The sequence below is a fragment of the Ochotona princeps genome, chromosome 10 (assembly GCF_030435755.1).
Source record: "Ochotona princeps isolate mOchPri1 chromosome 10, mOchPri1.hap1, whole genome shotgun sequence".
Classification (NCBI taxonomy): Eukaryota; Metazoa; Chordata; class Mammalia; order Lagomorpha; family Ochotonidae; genus Ochotona; species Ochotona princeps.
Genome location: NC_080841.1, coordinates 13,145,508 through 13,166,511, shown reverse-complemented (window position 1 = coordinate 13,166,511; position 21,004 = coordinate 13,145,508). Strand labels below are relative to the sequence as shown.

At 53.0% G+C, this 21,004-nt stretch overlaps 1 protein-coding gene across 5 annotated transcripts in view; it reads right to left on the bottom strand.

The window, feature by feature from the left end:
- The window catches only part of NAV1 (neuron navigator 1), a 212,590-nt gene that overhangs the window by 151,436 nt on the left and 40,150 nt on the right, over nucleotides 1–21,004 (bottom strand). For all 5 annotated transcript variants that reach the window (XM_058668994.1, XM_058668995.1, XM_058668992.1 and 2 more), the window contains exon 2: nucleotides 1,465–2,217. In XM_058668994.1, the coding sequence (XP_058524977.1) occupies nucleotides 1,465–2,186 (722 nt within the window). In that variant the 5' untranslated portion in view covers nucleotides 2,187–2,217. The remainder of the gene's footprint in view (nucleotides 1–1,464; nucleotides 2,218–21,004) is intronic.

Here is a 21,004-nt window from a genome sequence, read left to right as displayed (position 1 = left end):
AAGGGGCTCTGCGAACCAGGCATCACCCAGGAAAGAAGCCCCACTGGCCACACAGCGAGCCAGGATGCTTGCAGGAGCAAGGGACTCCCTGGATTGCAGTCCCTTCACAGCCCTCTCAAATTGTAAGAAAGTTCTTATTGACCTCAAATCTGTTGCAAACTAACTTTTCACCACCATGATGCCAAATCAGCTCTTGGAGCTGCACCAAGGAAATCTCATTTATCTTAGAACATGACAGCCCTTCAAATGTCAGAGAACCATTCTCAGACTCTCTCAAAGCCTTCTCTTTCCATGGTAAACTACTTCTGTTCCTTCTCTAATTCTCACAGCCCCCTTTTTCTGGATCCTTCACCAATTTGTCAGTCCTTGTCTCAGTGTGTTTTGGGGCACTACTGTCCTCCAAATGAAGCCTAAACAGGGCAGAACACAGTGGGACTCCTCACTTCCTGCCCCCAGACTCAATATTGGGAATGGAATATTCCACTCAGTTTTTCAGACACACACACACACGCACACTAAGGCTCCAGCTGCTCTGCTACCTCAAAAGGCCCTCAGTGTCCGGGAAATGATTCACAAGCTTTTTTGTACCCAAACTATGGGAGTTTCTCTTTGCCTTAGCATAACACACAAGCAGTTAGTTCCATGGGGAAGACACTCAGTTGGCATTTGGGCATTTCATAATAGTCATTAACTTTTAGTTGACTTACTGTGGTCAACTAAAGCAAAGAATTTTATGTTTTTATTTTAAAAGCATAGCTGGCTAAGTGCTTGTTTTCCTATGCACTTAACTCCCCATGTCTGAAAACAGCTGGCAAGCCCAGCTTGTTGACTGTGATGTTATAAATACTGGCCCAGCTGCCACCACCAATGCTGGCAACATTTGGGGGGGGTTCCATTTAAGAAGCACGGTGCTCACCCACAGGCCAGGAACACACAATTTATGCAATGGGCAGTTAAGTGAGAGAGATAGAGCACAAAGTATCAACAGGGCACCAAACAGCAGCGATGAGGACCTGAAAGCAACTGTGTCCAGACCTGTGCGGTCAATCTAATGTCCAGTGATATCCCACATGAGCTGGCACGACTGAACTTGTACAGATCCACTCACATACCCAGCTGCTTAAGCCCCCATTACAGCCTAATAGTGTTTCATCATTTCTCAGACAGCATGTGGAATGGACTTGGGTGAGGGGAAATCTTCCTTTTATCTGTGTCTGTTTGGCATGGGGTCCCTAGAGTTGAGAAACACCACAGCTTGGGTGAGGAGCACCCTGTTAGGCTCCCAATCCCATCTCAGCTCACTAAGCACTTCAACTCCCCAATTTTCCAGGATTCCAGCTGCTTTATGCCTTTTTCTTCCCCGTGGATTCCAACACTGGTCACCCAAGCCCCAGGGCTTAGACAAAGCACCATAATTTCTCTGTCTCTCCCACCTACCCCTGCCCATCCCTGCCCCCAGCTCACCTGTACTGAAAGGGCGCCACAGTTGCTGTGACTGGCTGACTCTGCTGATGGATGGAGGAGAAGCTAATGGCCCCCAGCATGGGGGAGGGGCGTGTGCCCCGCACTGGGCTGCACACAGGCGAGGAAGCCCCTGAAGTCACGCCATCCTCAGGTTCCAAAGGCCTGGGCATTCCAGAAGCCGTGTAGTTTATGTCTCTATAGTCTTGTTCTGGCCAGCTGGGGGGCTTTTGATCCTCAGGAGTGCCTAGTATTTGAGTTTCTGCATGACAGCTTGTTCGGGATGGGCTCCTGCCACGGGTCTGGCACCCTGAGGTCCCTTCCTGGGCCTTCTTCTTCTTCCCATGGGTGCCAGTGGGCTCCCCGATTCTTCTGGCCCCGGCCCGACTGGACAGGGCTGCTTTTGGTGTCACCCGGGGGCTGCTCCATGGGGAGCTGGGAAGACCTTCACTACCCTCAGCTGACTCCTTCACTGCCCGGGCAGCATTGGGTGAGCCTCTCCCCAGGGAGGCCTTTGGAGATGAGGTTCTGGGAGGGCCTGCAGTCCTGCCCAGTCTTGGAGAGGCAGCTCGCTGGGGGCTGAGGGCCAGGCCAGCCTGGCGTGGCCGCAGCTGGGGTGAAGCAGCAGGTGTTCTACTCCGGGACTGAGAAGAAGCCCGGGGTACAGGAATAGAGGAGGCATAGTGGAGGCGGCCGGCAGAATTCACATTGGCCATCCCATTCATGGTCAGCAGGGTGACGATGTAGGCTACTGTCCTGCAGAGAGAGAGAAAAGAGGGCAGTTAAGGATAGTCCCTGGGTGTTGAGGTGATTGTCTGGGGCTGGTGTGGAGGCACAGGACACCTGGGTTCCCACTGTGACTCAGCTGCTGGCTACTGGCTGTCTGGGCAATGCCTTCTCTCTACTGGGAGTGGCTGAGAGCAGGCTCCTGCATGGCACGCATGTGCGCTGCAGTGGGCAGGGCCCTGGTCCCAACTCTGTCCATGGGGAGACAAGTTCTCCTCCTCATAGCCCTTCCCGGCCTTGTACCCTCTGTCCTTCTGTTAACTGTCCTCCACTCCCTGCCCAGTCAACCTGGTCTTCCCCCAGTGGACCACAGACTTCTTCCACATCCCACTGGGCTCAACATGGGCATGGCCAATCACCATCTCTCTGTCCCCTTAGACAGCAAATGTATAAACCAACAAACCTCTCCACTTGAGCCCCAGCCACTCAATGTTTCTCATGGATGCCACCTCTCCCTGTCCCCCCTTGCTAACACCACCCAATCATCACTGGGGAGTCGGGCACCTTGCTCTGTCCCCAGCCCCAGCATGCAGGGAGAGCTCCACAGAAGGGACTGAGAAGCAGTTCCACAAAGGAGCCTGCAAAGGTGTCAGGCAGGTACTTTCTAAAACTATAAAAATCTGGGTAAATTATTTAATCCCCTCATACCCCAAATGAGAGTAGAATAAAAATCCAAAAAAGCAGTCAGGGAGAAAAATAGCAAGGCTTCCAGACAGAAGAGAACATGGTGCTTTAGCCTATGGGGTTGGAGCCAGAATTTTTCCCCAGCACAGGTGACACTGCATTTACTTGATCTTCCTTCCCTTGCACTAATCTCCATCCCCAGGGTCCACAACACACATCTAAGATAATACCCAGCAGGACCAGTGGCTCAAGTGCAGACTTGCTGACCTTGTATTCTGGCACAGGCTGGGCTGAACTGAAACTGCTTCAGCAGACCAGTCGACCACCTAGGAGAAGGGTCTTGCACCAACTGACTCGTGGCAGTTGTGCCCCCGGAATGTCAACGTTCCTGGGACCAGCCAGGTGCCATGTGATCCATTCTGCTTCTGCCCCAGGCCACCCCTTTGGGAGCACCATCAGGTAAGAAAATCAGAACTGCTCCTCAGCTTTGCCTGTGTCTCCCCCCAAGGGAGCTGTTCCCAACCCAGGCCCTGCTGCCCCTGGAGCCCCACAAGATATCCAACTCACCGACTTTGTCCTGCAAGCATCCCCAGCTCCCAGCTTCAGCCAGCCAGGCCTGGCCCACGACAGTTCAGACCTCCCCAGTCCCTCTGGCTAGGGCTATTCTGACTTCTAGCTACCAGAGCCCTAAAGCAGACCTGGCTGCTCCACCTCACTTGCTAATGGAGTAGGCGCAGTGGCTGCTTTCACTACATCATCATTTTTTCAAGAGCTCGATGGCAAGAGGATTTTAAAAACATCCCCGTGGTAGGTCATGGGCGTCCCACCCACCCTCCCCACTGCAGTTAGGGCCCCACCTTTTCTCCTCCCCAGGTGCCAGCCCTTGCCTGGCCTGAGGGAGTCAGACCATATTTGGTTGCTGCAGGTAGGCTCCCCAAGTACAGGGTTATCTCAATTTGCTGGGAAAGGGGTCACAGCCTGGTTTCAGTTTGCCTCCAGAATGAGGGGTCACAGGGACTCAGCATCTTCAAGGGGACCTCCAGCATACGTCACAGTCCTAGTCACAGCTCCAGCCCCTCTGACTAAGACTGTCTCTAACCCTCACAGCACCCTTACAAGGTAGTTTGTTTGATCATCGTTGCTGTACAGGTAAGGACAATGTGGCTGAGAGGGTTACAGGACCTGTTCAAGGTGAGCGAGCCAGAAAGAGGCAAATCTTGCCAGCCACCCCCACCCAGTACCTGTCCAGCCTCAGCCTGCAGAGCCTCAGCCTCTAGGACCAATTCTCTTCTTGCTGATGGACAACAACGGGCACTCCAGAGATGAAGCTGGTGGGGATGGGGCATAGGGAGGATGAATCCAGTTCACAGGGTGGAAAGCAGAAGGCAAGAAAAAAAACAGACACTGGCAGCTAGGGTGAGGGTGAGCCTCTTTCTTTCCCAACACTCTCAGAGGAAGCCAGCTCTCCCTGTCCCTACCCACTCCCTGCCCAACAAATCCTGTTTGCCTTTGGTAGTGCTGGGAGGCAGGTGGCCCATGTGGAACTGTAGGCAGCAAGAGTCAAGACTGATATGCCCAGGTGGCATCAGGTAGCACACCGGGATGGGGTGGTGATAGAGGAAGACTCGGGTTATGGGTCTCTGGTAGCAGGCAGTGGGGAGTGGGGACAATGAAGGATGGCATACAGGGGCTGGGATTTGAACTGAGTCTATCAGTGATGTCTCCAAAGCTCATGGGGCAGACCCCTGCCTGGATGCTCTCTCCTGTGGACCCAAACAGACTGGTGCTGGCTGTGAACTGGTATGCATCCTTCCTGGACCAAACTGTAGGAGATGCCATCCTCGTTCTCAGACTTTTTCCTGTGAAATGAGAGGAGCTTTTTCTACCCACCCTTGCTTCCCACGCCACATACCCTGAGCAGACTGAGTTCTGCCCAGAAAGAGTGTGGCCTTCCAACATGCACAGGGGTCACTGTAACAGCCCTCCATCCCCTGGACCCGGGGTCAGTTGAAAAGGTTCCAGAGAAATAAGGCCAAGGTTATGTGAAGATGTCACTAATGATGGTCCCTAGTCGGGCAATCAGGACTGATCCTCTTGTGTGACACCTTCTCCATGTGACTAGGGGGGTCTCAGGATCAGGTTGGGGTGTTACAGGGGGCTACAGCAAGGACCCCTTTTCTTTCTTGTATATAGCTGTGCAATCCCACCAGATCGCCTCCCCCCAAACACACTCTCTGTTCTTCCTTCTTGTGGAATTTCAGTCACAAGAGGAAAGCCTCAAGTATCCCTAGTTCCCTCTCTGTGTCCCCATTTGGAGAGCACTTCACTGACAGGTTCACAGCATGACCCCTTGGCTCCAGGACTATCGTTTCTCATGCAAGTTGTCCACATGCCAGGTGTCTTGGCAGGTGCAGTGGCAGCCATGATGATTTGAGACTCAGGTTCTGCTTGTTAGGAATGGGCAGGTGCGGTGGGGAAGCAGCCTGTATCACGTGCACGGAGAGGCAAAACCAAACGCCACAGGGACAAACGTTTCCTGATTTGTGTCACGGTCTGACAATAAGGCCGCAATCAGTTTGGTGGCTTCCACAGATTTCACAGGTGGACTCCTCGTGCCCCTGGGTCTATGCATTGGTGCCCAGTACAGACTCTGCTCTCCCAAGATGTGTCATGTGCTACAGGAGTTAGAGAACCAACTCTGGAGCCAGAACTCCTGGGTGCAAAGCTTGGCTTTGTCATCTGCTGACAGTATGACCTCAGGCAAAATCCAAGACCTCTGTGAGTTCTCTGGTCTGTAAAAAAATGAGACTCAGACCAGAGCCAGCCTTGTGGGACCACTCTGAGGACAAGGTGGGGTTGATACCTGTAATGAGCTTAGAGCAGTGCCCAGCACACCGCAAGGACCCAGCAAGATGTTTTTTTTTTTTTTTCTATCAGGATTCTACCGACAAAAGAGCCTTCTTTTCCAAGCACTCGGGGGAGGAAGCCAGCCTGTCTGTTTGTCCTGGAGAGAAACTTGCAGCCTCACCAGGAAAGACACCATCTACGCTGCCTATAACAGTCACGTGCCACTAATGGAAGGGGCAGCAAATGAGACCAGTCGAAAGCGTGTTAGGTAGTGGACAAAGTAAAGGCTTTGAAGTTCTAAATATCTAATTCTGGGGCTTCTTGCTATGTAGCCTGATGTCAAGTTCTTTTGTTGTTTCCTCATATGCCAGGAGCCATCAGCAGGCATAGTACAGACCCAATGAGAGAGTACAGGTAAGGCAGCCAGCATGTGCACTCACACGCAGCAGGTGCTAATAGGCAGAAAGTACAGGAAGAACAGAAGAACAGTTGCCCCTATTCAGGGAACAGAAGGAGCAAATCCAGATGGAGTGAGATAGGTTGGAGGGCAGCAGTGAGTACGGATGGTGGTGACTCTCCCTCTCCAGGGAACAGGCTGGACATGGCCCCGCCCAGTGGCTGTCCCACCCCCACTCAGAGCCCAGAGCCCCTGCTCCAGCCCCAGCCCAGACTCCTGGCTCCTTTATCTTTCAATCTCTCAGTGGCAGAATCTGTGGGCTCCACACCACTTCAGCTATAAGGGTCCTGAGGCAGGGAGGCAACTGAGCTCACTGCCCATCTGATATCCTTGGGGTCAGAGGATCTCTCTCCTCCCTCCTTCCCTCTGTCTCCCCATCCAAAGCCTCAACTCTCAGCAAAACCCCGGGCAGGGACGCTGGCATTTCCTAGTTCAGAGGCCGGTCAGGCGCTGAGGCCGACTCCCCACATCAGCCGCCCTTTCTGTCCTTGCGGCGTTGGCGCGGTGGGCGGGGCGCGGACACGGCCGTGGTGCTGATTGGACAGCTCCGGCCGCAGCGCGCGGACCTAGCGGCGGGGCGTGCAGTCACGGATCCGTCTGGTAGAGTCCAGAACGCGGTAGCCTCCGCACTGAAGTGATGCCCAGGAAAAGAAGGAGGAAGCGGGGAGGGGGGGGGGCGGAGAGGGCGCCCCTCAAGGCTTCACCGCTTCCCACCCTCAGGTACCCTACACCTTCTCTGCCCTTGCAGTTGGCGCTGCCATTTCCTGAACGAGCCTTGAGGTGCTCTGTAATACCTTATAGGACGTTGCAAAGATCAGGTTACCTATGAGAGGAATAGACTGGCCCAGCATAAAAAGCAGTAATATAATATTAATAATAATAGGCTCAGATTAAGTGAGCATACTTAATTATCACCGCACGGCCTTTAGCATTCTTTTTTTCTTTTTTTAGCTTCCTTCTTAAGGTCAGGTTTCAAATTTCCCACTGGCACTATTGTTAATCATTATGTCACAATATAGGGACTTTCACCAAAATGCTTCATCATGAACCTACTTTTACGGTTTTCAGCTGGGGTATGAATGAGGTAACAGTTTCTAGGGGACTGGATGAGGGTGGTAACCACAGCAGGGGTTGGCATGAGGGGTGGGAAGATCTCTTTTGGGGACCCCCTTCTGAGGTGCTCCTGATACAGGGGAGCAGCACAGGTGCGGTTCATTCAGATACGAGAAGGGGACAGGATGACCTCCAGATGCCCAGGGCCCCAGACAGAACTCCTAGGCCATGTCCAGGTCTCCTCCTCAGCCTCTGGCCTCCACTTGACCATCCCACAACCAAATCTGCTTATGAGAAGACAGTGAAGCCACTTCCCTGAGGAGGCTCTCACTAGACACTGGGTCTACTGAGGCCTTCACCTTCGCCTTGCCAGCCCTGGCAGGCTGCCCCGTTGTTTACAATGACCAAGTATCAGATTAACACACACAAACACACACAGAGTGCCACATACCCTACATGACATATGTACACTGTCACATGGGTGTACTGTTACACACATACACACGCTGACACACATGCTATATAACATGCACAGTCATACACATCCTCCTACACACTGCTGACACACAGACACAACCATACCTTACATGAACATATGTGCATTGTTGCACACATACACTGCTACACACACCCTATATGAAATATGCACTCACAGATGCACTTTTTCTTTGAAGACTTATTTGTTTTTATTGGAAAGGAAGATCAGATTTACAGAGAGGAGAGACAGAAAGATCTTCCATTGCTGGTTCACTCCCCAAGTGGCTACAGCAGCCAGAGCTGAGCTCATTTAAAGGAGCCAGGAGCTTCTTCTGGGTTTCCCATGGAGGTGCAGGGTCCCATGGGTCCCATGGTTTTGGGCCATCTTTCCCTGCTTTCCCAGGCCATAAGCAGACCTGGATGGGAAGTGGAGCAGCCAGAACAAGAACCAGTGCCCATTATGGGATCCCGGCACTTGTTTTTTTTTTTTTTAAGATTTATTTATTTTATTACAAAGTCAGATATACAGAGAGGAGGAGAGACAGAGAGGAAGAGCTTCCGTCCGATGATTCACTCCCCAAGTGAGCTGCAACGGGCGGATGCGCGCCGATCCAAAGCCGGGAACCAGGAACCTCTTCTGGGTCTCCCATTTGGGTGCAGGGTCCCAAAGCATTGGGCCGTCCTCAACTGCTTTCTCAGGCCACAAGCAGGGAGTTGGATGGGAAGTGGAGTTGCCGGGATTAGAACCGGCGCCCATATGGGATCCCGGGACATTCAAGGCGAGGACTTTAGCCACTAGGCCATGCCGCTGGGCCCAGGGATCCCGGCACTTGTAAGGTGAGGATTTAGCCATTGAGCCATCACACTAGACCCAACACTTTTACACTCATACTGACACACACACCAACACATAATTCTGACATGCTCATCCAATGTGAAACATGCACACTGTCACACAGATGCTCTTACACATTTTGACACACACTGACAATCCAACACATACACTGAAAGACACACCCACATGTACATATGCACTCTTACACACACACACACATACTTAGACACACACATCCTCAGGCACATACGCACATTATAGCACACAGATAAACACTCTTACACACATACTGACACATACCCTAAAGGTACATACAAACACACAGATAAACTCTTATACACATACATACTTCCAGTACATATCACGCTGTTACACACACAGACTAACACCCAGAGGCACTTGCTCACACATAGTGACACACCCATCATACATGCTCACTTACACTACTATACATTCTTCCACACAGCCTGAAAGCAACCTTATCCTCTGCTTCCCTGGTTCCCTACTAAGTGTCCCCTTGGTCCATCTCCTGGCAGTTCAGAGCAGAGGGGGCCATGCCTGTCTACATACATCTGTGGGGTCCTCTGGAAGCAACCCCACATCCCCAATCTGCACACAATGCTCCATTATCTGTGGCTACAACCACACCAGCTCACGATGTGCAGTGGTAAGGAAAGTGAAGCAAGAATGAGCAGCCCTCAGCTCCAGGGGAGGGGCTTGTCCAAGGGCTCCCACTGCAGCCAGAACTCTTTCCCTTTGGACTGCTGTCCACACAGGCCCCCAGTGTGCCCAGTTTGGGCACTGTGCACAGGCCCCCAGGGCTGGCGACAGGACTGCAACAGTCACTCACTAACCATTTGTCCTTCCTGCCTGGCCTCTCATCTCTGCCAACCTCTCAACACAAAGGAGAAGGAAGCCTTGAGATGGGGTGGCAGAGAGGCCACTGTGCCAGGGTAATGAGCCCATCCTCTGTCCTCTGTGCCCAAGCTCTCAGTCACCAGCCCTCAGCTTTGGGATCCAACAAGTCGGCTAGAGACATTCAGCTGGGCCCAGCCTTTGGACCAAGGAGGCACCCCAAGTTTGGGTCAAGGAAAGGACAAGGATGGGCAGCTATCATGCTGTGTCACTTCAGAGTGGGCAGGGTACTGGCAGAAAGCCGGGTCTGCTGGCTGGCACTGGGCAGGCGAGGGGAGCTGTGTACTCCCAGCGCCCGCCTGGCTGGCTCCCGACTCCAAATGGGGATTAGGATTGTTCCCAAGCCACCTCCACCCCCTGAGCCCAGGGCTCTGCCAGCAACCCCAAGGAATCCCCATCTCCATAGGACCAAGGCTTGGCCTCCTTTCTCACCAGATGGCACCATGTCCTGCAGAGGAAAGATGGAGCTGGCCATGCCCATGTCAGGTGATGCCAGCTTGTTTAATTTCCTAGCATGTCAGTGGCAGCCCTGAAGCAGGCGCCCAGATGCTGCCTTTCACTCCTGGCCTGGCCCAGCCCTCAGCCTGGGAGAGACCTCTGAATCCTCTATTCTCAGAATCCTTCCTTCACCTGTTTCCCCAAATAGTGCTCCTAATCTAGGCTAACAGGGCAGGACACGTAGAAACCTTAGGCACAGGTACACAGATGTGCCACTCACTGTGAGCCACCAGCGCTCTTTCACCCCATCTTCCTATGCTGGAAGATTTTATAACCATCTAATCTCTACCTCTCCTGTTAAGAATCCAAGTTCATTTCCTAGTTCTCCATTCTGGGGGCCTGCGTCTCCTAGCCTCTGAGGGAGACTCGGATGCTGAACTTCTTGGTTGGGGTGTGGAGTGGGCTGCCAAGTAACCATCTGAAGGCTTATGCTGTGTCAGCACGCAGTATTTTTGCTGATCTGACCTAAACAGACAGCTCCACTCTTAGTATCTTTGGTTCCTTTTCAATTAGCTGAGAGAAATGATTTAGTGCTAATGAAAATCAATGGTTTAAGACTGTCCCACAAATCACAGAGGGGCTGGAGGCCTCGTGTATAAATACCTCCCAGGAAGCAGAGCTGTGAGGGACACATGTGTGCATGCACAGTGGAGAGGCGCCTCCCTCTCCCCACACCCAGGCCCCTTGCTCTGCTCTAGAACACACCCCAGTCCTATACACACCAGCACATGGCCTGTGGCTCCACTATGCACATCTGGGCTTAGAGTGCTAAGTCACAAGGATACATTACCTAGGTCCCTGGGGGTGCCTGAACAGTCTCTCTCTCCCCAGAATACAGATATACACAAGTATAAATCTCACTTGCTTCCTCCAGACTGGGATTACCAACAGCCCACATTCTGTTTGGGCACAGGAGCAGCTGAGTGGTGGGAGAGCAGATGAAGGTGCAGCCTTAGGGGGTGGAGGCTAGCGAAGTGCAGAGAAACTTGAGCCTTCTTCACAGATCCCCAGGCAGCTGGCCAGATGACCACCTCTCCCATCAGACCTGTCAGCTCCCTCTTTCTCACATGCACTTTATTCTTTTTCTTTCCCGAGCCTGCAGTGTTTCTCTGTGGACAGCTTTTCCAGCCAGGCAGATGGAAGTGGCATTGCCCAACAGACCCCACAAACCGGCAGCTCCTCTGAGCCTGGGGTCCCTGGGCTATTCTTAAAGTCCTCCAGCCCAGCGGCCCACGCCACTTGGCAGCATGTGGCTTGTCTCCCAGCAGCATGTGGCTTTTCTCCCCACCTGAAATGTCATTTGGGGATGTCTGGCCTCAATATTGACTGCAGATCCATCAGGGGGTTTGCAGGTAAAATCAGCAGCAGGCTGACTACACCAGCAATAGGCTTTTCCGTTCTGCTCCGCATGGCTCAGAATGTGTGAGAGGTCCAGAGTGGGTGAGAAGCCTGAACTGGGAGCCAACGGCCAAGTGCAGCCTAGGAGTAGGAACACAGATAAGATTGCGGTGCAGAATGTTTCTGAGTTATTCAGTCTCCAGATCTCAGCTTTACAATCCCAGCCCAGCAGAGAAGCCAGGTCCCATAGCCTGTCTAGGGAGCTGCCTCTGTATGTCTTGAGCAAAGCTCAGCAACTGGTGCTGCTTGCTGCACCAGCCTCCCTCAGAGCCAAGGAAAACCATCCTTGGGCCCCCACACCTGCCAGACCTACCCTGCCAAGTCAGCAGGACATGCATGGGGTTTCATGCACAGAGGAGAGGGACTGGGCCTGTCTGGTGCCCAAGGCTGTGGGAGGTAATCCCCCTTCCACTGCCTGCAGCCCCAGAGAGTGGTCCTGAGACCTGAGCCTCCCAGAGCATCACTTCCCAGGACTTGGGTCCTGGCAGAAACTTGGAGGCCAGTAGGTAAGCAAGGAGGGATGTGGAGGAGGCAGGATGGGTGGGGAGGGAAACCTGCCTAGGCCAGGCCCACGCTGAGGAGGAAGTATCTCCTGTCCCCACCCTACTGGGCAGAGCCAGGGAGTGGCCCCCAGCATGGACCTCACAGCCCCGGACATCCCTCTGCCCAAAAGGGTGATCAGGAGGTTTGGCCAGGTCTGCCCAAGCAGAGCCAAGACAGGAGGTACCGTAAGGAGGTGCAAATGGCATCTGCCCAGCGGCCCACAGGTGGTGAGGGCCACCACCACTTACTGAAAAGCCATATCACAACACATTGGGGTCATTGTCAGAGTCTGGCTCTGTCTGGGAGCTGTGCGTGTATGTCTGTGTGTAGGGGGAGGCTGGTTAATGAGGGCAGTCCTTGCTACTCATGAAAACCACAACATACACCTAGACAAAACCTGGGAAAATCTTCAGAAGAAATTGTCATCACCGTAAGTCTGCAACCCTAAGAAGGTGCCCATTTGCACTTCTCAATGATAACATGTTTGAATGATAATAATGATTTCTTTTTCTTTTTAAAGGAAGTAGAGAAGGGAACAGCCAGCACCTGCAGATTCACTCCTCCAATGCCCAGGAGCTGGCGACTCCATCCCATGTACTTGGCAGAGACCTGAGAACTTGGGCCACCATCACCAGCTGCCTCAAAGGGGCTGCACCAGCAGAAAGCTGGAAGCAGCAGCTGAGCTCAAACTTGAACCCAGGTGCTCCAGTGGAGCACATGGCATCCAACAGACCAAATTCCACATGATTAGCAGTTTTTAAGTGTTTCAGTTTTTTCCAGGTTTGCGACCACTCACACACTCTCCATAGAACTGTGACTATATGTCTACTTCCTGTCTTTTCACTTACTGTGTATTGGGCATTGGCACTTATTTAAAACCCTCAGGGATTCCTCAGGAGCACTAAAGCCACTCCATGAATGCATCACATGGACGCAGCATTTAACCACTGCACCGTCACAAGGCCACTTAAGCCAGCAGGTCCTGTTCTGTCCTCTCTCCCCACACAGCACAAACAGGAACGTGAACTGCTGCTCTTTGGGGATTTCAGTGAAAAGAACATTCTGTCAAAGAAAAGCACTGAACTCCAGGCCTGGGGTCTTTCTGGTCCATTCACTGGAAATCTGGAGGGGTGGAAATGGTGCTGTCCCTGGAACGCCCAGGGTAGCTATGTGGGTGGGACAGCATATGACTGCTGGCCTAAGGGGGTCTTTGCAGTTCCTGTGTACTTCCACCTAGGGACATGCCAGCAAAGTGGGGTGGGGGTGGGGAATGTGAGTCCGTGAGTGATAGGTGCTGGGTGTGAGTGGAGTTTCGCTGAGTCCCTGTGAATGACAGATACTGGGGTGGGGGGCTGAGTCCCTGTGACAGGTGCTGGGGAGGGGTGGGGAGTGTTTAAGTCCCTGTGAGTGACAGGGGCTGGGGTGGGGGTGGGGTTGGTTTAGTCCCTGTGAGTGACAGGAGCTGGGGTGGGGGTGGGGTTGGTTTAGTCCCTGTGAGTGACAGGAGCTGGGGTGGGGGTTGGGGTTGGTTGAGTCCCTGTGAGTGACAGGAGCTGAGGTGGAGGTTGGTTGAGTGCCTGTGAGTGACAGGGGCTAGGGCGGGGTGGGGGTGTCTTCTATGACTACCGACCATGAACAATACATGCAGTCCAAGCAGCTCCACCTCTGCCTGCAGCAGAGAAGGTTCTGTGATACAAGCCCCGTCTTCCTGGGGCACTGGCCATACAGCCAGGAGGGTAGTGCTTAGGGGCTCTGATTGGCCAGAGCATTCTGGCCTTTCTTTCCTTCATTCCCTTTTCTACAACACTGAAGACTTCTCATCCTCTGGCTCCCTGGCAGACATGCACCAGGCCTCTCCTCTGTATACATCAGAACCTGGAAATGCAGTGCTACTTTCGCATCCCTTCCCCTCCTCCTCTGCCTTCCTTCTTTTTTCCTGCAGCCTCCTCAGGGTCTGTGGAACAGGAAGACAAAGTGGACAGGCCAGAGACTCCAGAGACCAAGACCACATGGAACAGCACAGCCTGGAACCTGACACAGTTCCCACAGACTGACTGTCCTTGAGAAGGAGCCCAGTGGCCCTGAATCTTCACACCACCCCCCACCTTTCCTCTCCCCAGTCCTTCCCCAAATGCAGCTGGCCTGTTCAGACTCACCCTTACCCACATCCCACCCGAAACATTGCATTTCCCTATTCAAGCAATTCTAGGGAGGTCCTCTTTCCCTCCAGGCTGCCTTCCTGGACTGACACACAGAGAGGTGGCCATGTGACCCAGACCCCTCAGCATAAATAGAAGTTGCCTGTGGCTGTCATCTTGGCTCAGCCCAGGAAGCCTGGCCAGCTCTCTGCACAATCTCAGGACTTCTTGTCCCCTGAGGTTTGGGTGGAGATCATCTGTGACAACCTCTGAGGATTCCCAGATTCAGCATGTCATGGCTGGCCAAACTGCACACATGTCCTGAGACCCAGGGTTTCACCACCACCTCCTACCATCACCTAACTTTATTTCTCTCTTTTGGCAATACTTGTTGTCATGGAGATTCTAACACAATGAGGCAGGTAGGAGCCTGTTGCTTGGCTACGAGATGCTGGAGGTACAGGATTGGCTGCCAAGGATTAAAGAAGCAGAAAGGATGGGGAGCAAGGTAGCAGAGTAGAGGAACACCCTGGGGGGAAACCAAAGGCACAGGAGAGAAGCAGGAGACACAGCCAACAGAGCAAAGAGAGCGAAACAGGAGCCAGAAGAAAGCGTGGCCTCCCGGGGCTGGGTCACTGTTTGTGGATGTGGTAGGCTGCCCTCAGTAAAAACAGCAAAGCAAAGCAAACACACACGAATGTGTTTTCATAGCTGTGTTTACACTGCAGCAGAATGAATGAAGACAAAAGAAGTTCCCACACATCAGGGTAGCACAATGCTACCAGAAGGAAGGTGTAATGATACAGACAAAAAGAACTGTAGTGACCAAACCTTGGCTTTCTGTCTTCACCTTACTCCTTCCTTGATGTGCAGCCCAACTGAGCTGGATAATCACTGGGAGCCTTGGTTTTATTGCCTGCAGAATGCGAGTAAAAACATACACGTCCCAAGGTGGTTGAAGTGCCATTCTGGAACACTGGTGGGAGTTGAAGAGGTGGCTCAGTGCACTGACTTTCCATGAACAATTATCTGTCACTGTCTGAAGTCCCATTACAAGGATGCCCCATAAACAACCCTTTGTGGTCTGAAGCCCCATTATAAGAACCCGAATTGAAAGTCTGGTTGGCAGGGTGGAAGGTGCCCTGACCTGAGGCCCCAGGACCTGGGCTTCCATCTAGTCCAGTGCACCTACTGCCTGTAAGACTCATGCAGACTGCTGGCCCAGTTCCAGCTGCTCACCTGCAAGTGGGGCAAACAACCAACAGCTTTAAATGTGGACTATCAGCTACTCCCTCACCCCTGCCAGGAGGATAAAGACCCCAGCCCAATGCCAATCACCTAGTGGGTGCCTGAAAAGCCGAGTGCTCCCTTCCCAACTCCCTGCTTTGCCAACCCTTCAGAGGAAAGGTGCATAGGTATAGAGCCAGAGTTCATCTTCCCCAAGAAGGGCTCAGTAATGACTCCTGGGTGCCCTCCCAAGTACACATGTTCTATGTGAGAAGCTGCTGCAAGGCAGGGAAGATGGACAAAGCAAAGATCAGGGCTGTTTTTTTTTTTTTTAAGTGAACCAACTTCACCAAAGCAATGACCAGGTCATCAGAAGTACAACAGCAAGCGGGGGTGGCCTGAGGCCAGTAAAATATGGAAGATGTGTGCAGGGCGCTTCTTTGTGTACCTCACAGGTGCACAACAGTCCCATGCTGGGCACACATGGCATCTTCTCACAAATCCAAAATCGCCAGGTCTCAGAGGAAGAGATTCCCAAAGGGGCGGGATTGGCCCAGTTCCCTGAAGCAAGTGGCACCCCAGCAAACCAATGGATGCCTCCCAGGAAACCACACCATATTTCAGTGCCTGTGGCTTCCTGGGAGTTGGCAGTGTCTGGCCTGCACCCCTCCTGCTGCAGGTTTTTGGGGAAGTCCTTCTGCTCTGTCCTTGGGAGAACTGCGGAGCCTGCTGAGCAGGTAACTGTGTCACCAGCTCCCAAGTTCACACCAGGACCCGGGGTGGCAGGCAGGCGAGCAGTGACTCACACAGACGCCGCTGGATGTGGCTGTCTCACTGTCTACACCACTCCTCCAGCTCTCACCACCCCCGCGGCTTGAAATCCCTCTGAGGGTTCTGAAGTCGGCTCTTTCTACCAGCCATGCCAACAGGCACCATCAGAGGCTGTTGCTACTGGTTCTGCTCAGCAGCCTGGCCTGCCAAGATGGGGGCGGCTGGGAATGGAGGGGAGTACCACGTGGGGAAGCCAGGAAGAGCACTAGAAGGAGCTGCTGGTGAGGCAGTGGGTATCAGTTTGGCTCCACGGTAGCTCTCTCCCACCTGCTGGAAGTTCAAGCTTGTGGCCGGAGTCAGTCTGCAGCCTCCTGTGGATTTCTTCAGTTACAAAGGACAACCACACAGAGCAGTGACTAAATGCAGCCCTCCTGCACTGGGTGCTAGCCATTGCATGGGGCATTTGCTGTTTGGGATCCTCCACACACGGATCTCCGCAAAGCCATTATCTCTGCTGTGGTAGTGGGGAGTGGGGGTAGCTGGGTAGGGGAGGCCTATTTTGAGAGACCTGAGATGAGGGGCAATTATTGCTGGAGCTGTAACTGGGCTCCCAGGCTTCTTTTGAGTTGCTGTGAGAGTGTGGAAAGGGGTTTTGGTGTAGGGAGGCGCTCCCCTGCTTTAGGGAACTTCAGGATCCACTGTTTTAAACATTGGCTCTGTTCATGATCTGTTACAGCTGCTGGGACCAAGTCTCATAAAGGGAGTGGCTCAAGATTAGCAGAAAGTTCCAGGTGCCGCAGACCCCAAGTCCAGCTCACACAGGGTGCCTTCCCACTGTGTTATCAAGGTGGGGGGCACCCAAAGCCTAGTTCCCCAAAGCTCCCAGACCATTCACCAAGATTCCACCCCAGGACCTGACCTCCTCCCAGAGGCCCCGTCCCCAAAACAGTCCTCCTGAGCTGGGGTTCTCAGTAGTGGAAGCTTGTGGGGAGGACTCCACATGCAGCCCCTGGCAGCTCTCCCTGCTAGGGTTTCTAAAACTGTGTGTTTCCCCCTGCTCCCTGCCTGGGGCCAAGAGCAAACTGGAGTCTCCTGCAGTTGAGTAAAACCATTTGGCTCTAACAGAACTGTCTCTGGCCAGAAGCTAGGAGGGGCAGACCCCTTGGGGTGTCTGAGAGCTGGGAAAAAGGAACTAAGAAAGGTAGTGTCCCTGCCAACACTGTGGAGGCGGCAAGAGGAGGGCTCCCAGGAGCTGGACCGGAAGAGGGGGCCATCAGTGGGGGGCCTGTTACAGTGCTGGAGGTGGAAATCTCAGACACACTTGGTCATTAGGGCTTTGGGCTCACAGCAGCCCTGAGGACCAGACACCTGGGCATTGGCAAGCCTTGCTCATCCTGCATTTTCCATCTGTCTCTGTCCTTTCTCACCTTTAAAAATGAATCTTTGGCACAGTTTCAGATTCAAAGAAAAGTTGCAGCAATAGCCCAGAGTCCCATTTATTGTTCTTCCTTGCTTCTCGTAATGTTGAGATTTTACATAAGCATGGTCCGCTAGCCTGGACTAAGATATCAGCATTGGTGTGACTGCTAATTAAGCTGCAGACAGGGCTTGGAAGTCCCAAGTATGTCCACTAAAAGTCTTCTACTGTTCCAGAACACCTCATGACTTTTAGCTTCCCTCTGCCTTTTAAAATTTCAACCAAAACCCCAGCCTGACTCTGCTAGGTTCTGGGGAGAGGACATTGGGTAACTGCCTGCTCTTGGCTCAGAGCAGGATCACTCTAGCCAGGGCACAAAGGCATGGAGATGGGTGGGATGGAATGGAGATTAGACAGCATAGGATGTCCTGGCATGACCTGGCATGGGAAGGGAAGCGAAGTACCAAAATGGGGAGCCCAGGGAAGATTCATACCACTTGCCTGCACCTGCACACTCTCTCTTTTTGGGAGCTTTCCTCTACTCCAGCCCTGGAGATCCCTCGTATACGATGTCACCTAGTGGGACAGTCTCTGACCCACGAGCCAAGAGAACGTGGCAATTAGGGTCACAGACGGGCTGCCTGGGAGATGCTAATGCGGCAGCACTGGCCCTATAGTGCCCAGTCCAGCACCATTTCTGTGACGGTAATAATCCGCCCCTACTTTTGAGCACTTAGCACTCCAATAAACAACAGGGAAAACAGAGTTGAGAGAGCCTGTCTCTCAGCAGAACTGTTTCCAAATAAAGGATTGTTTTTTCCACCAACAAAACCTTGCCGGAGATGCTTATGGTGTTTACAAATCACTCAGGAGCTCTTCTTGCTCATGACATGCTCTCCCCCATCCTGTCCCTTACCCTGGTCTCTCTCTTTTTTAAAAAGATTTTTGTTTAATCGGACAGTCAAATATGCAGAGAGGAGAAGAGACAGAGAGGAAGATCTTTCGTCTGTTCATTCATTCCCCAAGTGGCCACAATGGCTGGAGCTGAGCCGATCTGAAGCCAAAAGCCAGGAGCTTCTTCCAAGTCTCCCATGTGGGTGCAGGGTCTCAAGACCGTGAGCCATCCTCAATTACTTTCCCAGGCCACCAGCAGGGAGCCAGATATGGAGCAGAGCCTTCCAGGACTAGATCCGGTGCCCACAGGGGATCTCGGTGTGAGCAAGACGAGGACTTTAGCCACTAGACTACTGTACCGGGCCCTAGCCTGGTCTCTTAACAACAAGGAAATGAGTGGAGTTCTGAGCAAGAAACAGAATGGGCAGGGGGAGGCCTGCCCCAGGATGCCCCTCCTAGTAAGAGGGACTCCCGGCAAAGATGCAAGATCTGGGCGCAGCACTGTGGCCTAGCGGCTAAAGTCCTCGCCTTGAACATGTCGGGATCACATATGGGCGCCGGTTCTAATCCTAGCAGCTCCGCCTCCCATCCAGCTCCCTGCCTGTGGCCTGGGAAAGCAGCAGAGGACAACCCAAAGCCCTGCAACCCTGCACCCACGTGGGAGACCCGGAAGAGCTCCTGGCTCCTGGCTTCGGATCAGCACAGCATTGGCCATTGCAGTCACTTGGGGGCTGAACCATCGGATAGGAGATCTTCCTCTCTGTCTCTCCTCCTCTCTGTATATCTGACTTTGCAATAAAAATAAATAAATCTTAAAACAAAAGACACAAGATCCACGGAGAAGCTCTGGAACTTGAGCTTTTGCCCAGGCCTGAAGCCCCTGGTCTCAGGGCTGCCAGGGCACCTATCCAGCCTCCTGCAGGAATGTGGGTCAGGACTGCACATGATATCCAATATGTTAATCCACATGGTGTTCTGTGGCTGCATGAAGGCAAGACATGTTGGGATGGTGGGAGGGGCTTGTCAGAGAGAGGCTCACAGATGGGGAGTCTTAACCCAGAATGAGAGTCAGGAGACTGGCTAATGGACTTTGCAGAAAAGGAGTCGTTACCTCTGTGTCCCCTGAATACAGGGCCTGGGGATGAAAAAGGGGATGCCCTTCCAGCCATGGATATTGGGGAGTAGGATATAAGAATAAAACAGATTCATGGGATCCAAGAAAGCTGAGCTTTCATCCTCCCTCGGGGCCGTGGGTTGGCAACTGCCCTTCCTTGGGCGCTTAGCAGGATCATCCCAAACACTGGCCCCATGAAAAGCCAGAACATGTGTTTTTTGAATGAAGGGTGGACCCCCTGCTGTCTCACACCCCTACCAACAACTCCACAATTTCTCAGGGACTGAACTCTGTGGGGCCAAAGACCCCCTACACACACTACACACTCCTGTCTCTTCCCGCTCTTCCCACCTCATCCACAGTGACCCACATACCACAAGGCTGAGAGCCTGCCCTGAGCTCCTTTTTATTCATGCTTCAGGCTCCACTCCCCATCAACCAGCTGGCCTTGGCTTGTCTCCAAAGCTGCCTTCTAGGCAGTACACTTGGCTGCAGATGCCTGGCGCCCAGCACCGTGCCTGGCACACAGATTCTGTTCAATGAAAGCAGGACGACACCCTGACGCCCAGGCGCCTGCTGCTGGACTCCTGGCAGGGGTGGCTTCACAGCCAGTGTCCAGGCACTCTGCCCCAGGAAGAGTTCAATCTGGGAATATCTCAGCTTGGGAGCAGGGATTGGCCTCACCTTCCTGCATGGAGCAGGAGAGGAAGAGAACCTGGTACATGGCTGGCAAGGAAACACACTGGGAAATCTTTCCTGCTAAACAAGAAGTAGGTGGGTCTGGGGGCAGGGCTTCCTGGGGGTGGGAGAGAGGAAGTTAGACTTCCCACGTGCTGGATCCAGCAGCCAGGTCCTCCCTCAGCCCTCTTAGCCCAGTGGAATAGGATTCCCAGCCTATTTTGAAGGATTTTAACCAGAGAACAAGGGACCTGTTGGAAAGTGACAGGTTACGGTCTTACACAGTAAGCACCAACTGCAGACAGCAGAGAGCCCCAGAAAGACAGCAAAGCTGCCCTTACATGAGCGGGCAAAGAGTCAGGGAAATTGTGGAGAGGTGTTGGCCGGGCAGGGGCATGTGACTCCCAGGAAATGCTAGTCTCTCTGGAGGTCAAGGCGGGGATCCCGGGGGTGTGCGCGGGTACAGAAGGCAGAACACACCCTCTTCTCTCCCTCAGCCATCCCCCTCCTTGTCCCACCCTCTGTCATAGGGTCAAGCTCTTCTCCCTGTTCCCTTTGCTCAGTCCTTGTTAAATCTCATCACACTTTCTCCAGACTTCCCTACTGGAATGGAAGCTCCCTGCAGGCAGAGGCTGTATTTTGTCCATTACTGCATTTCTCCACACCCGGTGCAGCCTTTCCTACACAGCAGCTGCTGAAACAATGTGTATGAAGAGATGACCATAAGTGTCAGCCACAAACAGCTGAATACCATTGTGGAATCCTCTGGAAGTCACTTGTGCATGATCTGGCCTCAGTTTCATCTATAGAAGTGCCTTCCCAACAGGACTGACCTAAACATGCTCCATTGTCAGTGATCCAAAGCCCTGGG